We start from the raw sequence: 6,477 nt of genomic DNA on the forward strand, positions 1-6,477 counted from the left end.
ATTGAGTGGTCAAATTCCCTACAGCTATTCTCTGTTGTTCAGTTGGTAGCTCTTCAAGCTTTTCTAATTGATATGATACTGCCGTTAACTTTATATATATATCCCTCTTTGTTATATTTTAAGGAAACATCTTGCACTTTTGAGAATACAATGCAAGCTAGAAATTGATTGATCATAATAAGGAAAAGAGATACATATAGTCCATATAATTTTGGCTAAAGGCATTGTTGAGTTGATTATATTTTTCACTGGGACCAAAATATGAAGAGAGTCAATAATAGCTTGTTAAATTATTGAGAAAAATATGAATGCTGATTTTCCTTGCTGTTTATTATGGAAACATTTTGAGACCAGAATTAAGTAGGTAGGAGAAAAGCTTATTCTTAATACTTTACTGCTAATTGTTACAGCCTAGTTTATTGATTATTTTGTTAATATTGTTACTTTATCTGTGTTAAAATGTGTACATTTTTATATTATGTAGTATGTACCTATTATGTCCCAGTGTTTGGAATATTTACTCTCCTCTTGCTAGTGAAGCATTGTTTTGACAGTATTTTGATAATTATTCACATTTGCTTTCCTCCCTCAACTCCATTCAATTTTTTTTTTGTATTTGTTGTTTTCCTTGCCTTTCTGAGATATTTCTGTCATCAGTCTGACAAATAAATAATCTGAAATAAAATTTTGATCAATTAAACGTTTAGGCATGGAGAAAAAAAAAAATCCTAATCTAACATTCTTTGGAAACATATTGGGTCGACATGTTTCTTATGTCCCAAATCATTAGGTATAAAAATTTTCATGTCATTGCCAGCATTTCAAGTACTACAGTTGATCCCCATCTCATAGCCAAAGCTATCTTCTTCATTCTTAAAAAAATAATTCAAAAATTGTTCCATTGCTAAATTATCCCAAATCCTAAAAAGAACAAATTTTCAATTAACCTGTATTGTCAAATGCCAAACAATAATAGACTAGAAAAAATAATGATAGAGAATGACAGAGAATAGAGAAATAGATAAAGTGAAGTTTTTCTCTTCAGATTTGAACTAATTGCTCCATTAACCATGAGTATGTATAAAGCTAGTTATTAGCACTACTACACTTGACTGATTTATTTAAGCGAACAATAACTAATTATACTAATGAGCCAATAGCTTGTAGAAAGAATCAGAAACAAAGTAATAGCTAGAATACATATGCTCCTCAATGAAATTGAACCACCTTCTTCGCCAATACGGATTGATAGCCAGAACAGAAGCCATTGCCAATAAGAACATGACGTATGACACATAAAAAGTAACATAAAAAGCCTCTGGATCGATTTCATACCATTTTGCCTCACTTTCTTCTGAAATTGTTGTTGGTGTGTTTGGAGATTGAACAATAGTGGTACAATTTTTCTTTAATTGTGGTCCACAAAGATAAGGATTTCCCTCGTAGCTGCTCCCATCAAATGTCGAAAATTGGAACTTCATGTCAGGAGTTCTACCCGATAAGTTGTTGTGAGCTACAGAAAAGACTTCGAGAAAATTCAGAACAATCAGCTCCGTAGGGATCACTCCACTCAACTTATTGTAAGAAAGGTCCAAGCTCTCTATTTGAGTCAGGCTAGAGAATGTTCTAGGGATGGATCCTTTTAACTGATTGTGAGACAAGTTCAATGCACGAATCTCAACTAGCTCTCCTAGCTCATGAGGGATTTCACCTGTTAGGTTGTTGCATGACAAATCCAATCCTGACATGTAATTCAGGATATCACCCTCGTAAGACCTAGGACTTCTTTTTGTAACAAACTCGGCTTCTGCTAGTACTGGTGTATCAAATACATCATATTCACCCAATGGGAATGTTCTCATTAAGAAACTTCCATATGTTGGCGTATTCAACCTACTCTTCGTACCCGAAATATAATGGCCTAATTGAAAAAACCCGTGGTCATTTGGGCCAAAAGAGAAGTTACTAATGCAACGAGGTATCGACCCAGAAAAATAGTTGTTGGATAGATCCAAAAGGGATATCTTAATCAACTTACACAGTTGATTTGGATTCAAACCACTCAAATGGTTTCCCCTCAACAGAAGTACTCTTAAGTGGAAGAGTGCGCTAATCCCATTGGGAATATTGCCAGATAAGCTGTTATCGCTAATATCCAACGTCCTCATAGATGATGAATTGACAAAAGCATTTGGTATTGGTCCTGTGAATTTATTTGCTTGCAAATAAATATGATGTGTTGGGTATGAGCAAGAAGGTAACGATCCTGAAAGAGAGTTATGAGAGACATCCAAAATCGCATCTACAGCTACTTCACATGGTAACTGGCCTTTGAAAGAATTATTTCGCATGATGACGGCATACAATGTCATATTACTTATCGAGCTAGAAATCATCCCTGAGAAGTAATTGTTGCTAATGTCCAACACAACTAGATGGGGGCTTTTGGAAATTGTGTTGGACAAAATTCCCCAGAACTGGTTGTCATCCAAATGCAGCTCGCTTAAGTGAGTCAAGTTGAAGTTTGTTGAGAGTATTTGACCATGAAATTTATTGCTGGATAGTTTCAAAACACTCAAGTTGATGCAACCTGAAATCAGTTCCTTTGGTACTTCCCCAGAGAACTTGTTATGAGACAAGTCCAATTTCTCTAAGTACCTCATGTTGCAAAGTGATGACGGAAGAATGCCATGGAAAAAATTTGTGGATAAATTTAGATACGAAATGTATGGAAGCCTCCTTGAAATATTTTCTTGAAGTTGCCCCGTAAAGTTATTGTTCGAGATATCCAGCCAACTCACGTTAAGGCGTGGTGGTAGATCAAATTGACCGGTGAGATAGTTATTCCTCATATTCAGAAATTCAAGTCTAGAATTATTATTAAGCAACCAGTAAGGTAACACTCCTTTCAAGTGGTTGTGGGAAAGATCAAGAAATCTTAATTTGTGTTGGTGGAAAAGAAACTTGGGTATTTCACCGGTGAGGCTGCAGTTCGATAACGAAAGGATTTTCAACTGAAATTTGGGAGTCCAGTTTGAGAAATCATCAGTTTCAACCACCAAATTGTTGCTGCTGCTGATTAATTCAAGAATCTCAAGATTGGAATGATTGGCTAAGGAGCTTAATGAGAATAAACCCTCAAAATGGTTGTAATTAAGATTGAAGTATTCTAGAGATGTGAGGGTTGATATTATAAAAGAAATGTTTCCAGTGAATTGATTCCTAGAGAGATCTAACACTCTAAGGGATCTCAAATTGCTCAAACATTGAGGAAGGATTCCTTCGAACGAGTTACGACTAAGATCCAACTCTTGTAAGTTCTTTAATTCACACAAACCTGCAGCAGACAAGACGAATGAGAGAAGTTGGACTATCACTTTGTCTTGCAGCTAGTGATGTGTAAACAGAAGATTTGATGAATAAATAGTGAAGACACCACTCACTTTTGTTTCAGTAGTTTTACCTTGAATGGACAAAGTGTTGTTGAGATCATTCCACGCCAAAGACAGAGCCTTGAGAGAAGTCAAGTCCCCAGTGAAATGATTATTGCTCAGATCTAGAACCTCCAAGTTCTTGAATGAAATCAAATCTACCAAACGAAGAATGTAGATAATTTAGTGATGTTTATGGTAGAATAAGCAAATATAAAAAATTATCCTTACAACTTCTAAGTACGTACTAGAAGGAAGATATTTGGTAGCGTGCCATTCAGTCCGTATAGAATGCATACATAACCCAAAACCTAATAAAAAAATTATCCAACCAATATCAGAAAGAAAATTTCAACTACACATACCATTGTTGGAAAGGGGGCCTTCCATCCAATTGCCCTGCAGTGATAGAAATTTAAGAACTGGGAGATTAGCCAACCACTTTAGAATTTCTTTGTTGAAATTGTTGTAACTTAGATTCAGGTGCTCTAGCTTGCTCAACTTTGACAAAGTCTGGTAATCTGGGTACGAAGAGAAGAGAACATGATTAAAAATGATATTATGATTTAAGCTCATCTACCATCATATATATATATATATATATATATAAAGAAAAGATAAAAGAATAAAAAGAAGAAATCACAAGTATGTGACTTAAATTCTACATCCATTGTTGAAGATGGTCTAGAGATTTAATTATTACCTCTACACTTGCAAACCTCAAGCTATCGTTATTTCTAAAGCTCTTATATACTTCAGTTCAAAATACATGAGAAATAATCATATTAATTACAAACTAAAACAAAATCCAGACGTACAAACGGGTCTTGCAACCAAGAAAACTCAGGTTTTGTATTCCAGAATTACAAACATAGTGATGGTGGTGGTGGTAATAACCGTCACCAGATTTCTACATATTGAATTGCAAAAGAAAATTCTAAATATGTATCTAAGTATCTTTTACCTTGCACTGGAAGGGAGACATTTAAACTGTTCCAGCTTAGATCCAACTTCTCTAATTTCCTTAGAGCTAATAGCTCTGTGCAGTTAAATTAATTGAAATAGAAAGAGTAAAGACAATTGAATAGGAATTATATATATATATAAAAATTACATAAAAAGTGGGTATTGGATGTCAGATGCTCAGTATAAATGATGTGAACAAAACATGCCTTTGACAGGAAGAGATCCTTCCATCCAATTGTTGCTGACATTCAAAGTTTTTAGTGATGTGAGTGAACCCAAAGGTTTTAGGATACCGTTATTGAAGTGATTCCAAGCAACGTTTAAGATCTCCAATTTCAACAACCTTTCAAAACCTGCAAATTAAGAGAGAATAATCAATTCAAAAGAAATAAATTAATAAATAAATCTCCATACTTTTGTATTATACTAGTACTACGTAATCACCTACCGTAGCAGCGATGTTTGGAAGCCTATGTGAAGGAACAAAAAAATTAAAAACCTTATAATAAATTATTGAGAAATGATAGGTGTTCTAATTTCAATTATCGACTCATCTTTCGAATATAATGTGGTTGTATCACATTGGAACTCTTAAAACAAAATCTCGTAAATAATTCTTTCTTTTCGACTCATTTCCAACCACGTTATATTTGGTGAATGAATCGTCAATTGAAGTCGGAAGACCTATCACTTCTCTAAATTATATAAATTATTTGAAATAGTGGAAGGCTTTGATTTATGATTTAGAAAAAAAAAGAGAAAAAATAATTACATAGCAGCAACTCTCTCCCTAATGTAGTGGTATGGCCTTAGATTATTGAGAGTGGGCTCCACCACTCTGCCCGTAGCAAGCAACTCTCTCCCAATCGCAGCATTCACTTTCTCTCTCATCAACCCATGTAGTAGGGAGAACAAATTATATTTGTAATTACATTTTCTAATATAATTAACTTATAATTAAATTTTACAATTTATAATAAATTTTATTATACTTAGTTTAAACTTTTTTTACCATAAAAATTACCTTCTTTTTTATCCAATATTTATGAAATTTTAATAAATTACTTAAATAAAAAATGCCTTTTTGTTTATGCAATATATTCATGAAAATAATAAAAAATTACTTAAATTGTTTTAAATTTTTTTACTTAATATTTTTATTTAAACAATTAATACAAAAAATTAAAAGTAAATTCATGCAAATTTAATAGAGAATGAGTATATGTCATCAATATAGTATGAGTTTTTTTCATATCATAATTTATTTGAAAATAAATGAAGTATAATTAAAAAAGAAATAGCATTATGATTATTCAAAAAAAAAAAAAAAAAATAGTCTAGACTTTAGCCAACGAAATGTTTAGATTACCTTCATTTTCAACGGAGCCATTAAATCCATTCTCAGATAAATCAAGACTCAGCAGCTCTTCAAAAGGTTTAAACAAGGAGACATTTAAAGAAGGCCAGTCATCGTAAGAAACATAGTTGTAGTGTGGCCCTAGCTGCCTTAGATCATGGAGAGTGAGTCCCACCACTCTGCCTGTGGTGTGGTTGCAAGCGACTCTCTCCCAGTCACAGCAATCACTCTCTCTCTCATCAACCCATGAAGGAAGGACCAAATCATGGCTTATCTCATCATTAGTACTGTTCCGAATGAAAGAGGCCTTGAGTTGAAGCAACCCAATCCTCTCCCCTTCAACACAACCTTCCACTCCATGGTTTCTGTTTTCAACCAATAAAACTATGAAAACCCATAATAACAACAACTTCACAACTACTGCCCACCCCATTAATTGAGATATATAGAGTGAATATGAGATCAAATACATCCACATTTATATGCAGTTCTAAGTCGCAATGCATTTATGTGTAGCCCCCACACGGATCATGACAATTGATAATTTGTACATACACGTGTTGGAAAAGTTGCATAATTAATATGGTAGACTTCAGAAAGGAGGGAGATGAAAAAGGAAGCAACGAAAAGTCTTTCCCTTGAAACACTACTTTTTTTAATTTTTATTATTATTATTATTATTGTTATTATTTTGATAAGTGAACTCTTTTATGAGGAAAATTA

General features: G+C 33.5%; 1 protein-coding gene across 2 annotated transcripts; it reads right to left on the reverse strand.

Annotated features, from left to right (window-relative positions):
* Positions 1 to 1,116: 1,116 nt before the first annotated feature.
* LOC132299625 (receptor-like protein 13) lies at positions 1,117 to 6,214 on the reverse strand. 2 transcript variants are annotated; one of them, XM_059796371.1, is made up of 6 exons: positions 5,767 to 6,214; positions 4,604 to 4,750; positions 4,396 to 4,470; positions 3,797 to 3,952; positions 3,464 to 3,589; positions 1,117 to 3,337 (listed from the first exon to the last, which is right to left on the reverse strand). In XM_059796371.1, the coding sequence occupies exons 1-6, from the start codon at positions 6,185 to 6,187 to the stop codon at positions 1,146 to 1,148; spliced, it is 3,117 nt and encodes a 1,038-aa protein (XP_059652354.1). In that variant the 5' UTR covers positions 6,188 to 6,214; the 3' UTR covers positions 1,117 to 1,145. The 2 variants fall into 2 exon arrangements, with proteins under 2 accessions (XP_059652354.1, XP_059652362.1); XM_059796379.1 differs by lacking the exon at positions 4,396 to 4,470.
* Between the last annotated feature and the right edge of the window lie 263 nt (positions 6,215 to 6,477).

This window comes from Cornus florida, unplaced genomic scaffold (genome assembly GCF_030987335.1).
Source record: "Cornus florida cultivar Cherokee Brave unplaced genomic scaffold, ASM3098733v1 CherokeeBrave_3.0.0_Hap2_Chr01, whole genome shotgun sequence".
NCBI classification, from domain to species: domain Eukaryota; kingdom Viridiplantae; phylum Streptophyta; class Magnoliopsida; order Cornales; family Cornaceae; genus Cornus; species Cornus florida.

Bases quoted from the DNA above. Each gene is read 5' to 3' on its own strand.
- LOC132299625 (XM_059796371.1), bottom strand. From the start codon at position 6,187: ATGGGGTGGGCAGTAGTTGTGAAGTTGTTGTTATTATGGGTTTTCATA. The intron at 4,751-5,766 runs GTAATCTAAACA...CTTAATTTGCAG, and splicing joins TGGCTCCGTTGAAAATGAAG to GTTTTGAAAGGTTGTTGAAA. The intron at 3,338-3,463 runs GTAAAACTACTG...TGTCTGCTGCAG, and splicing joins CAACACTTTGTCCATTCAAG to GTTTGTGTGAATTAAAGAAC.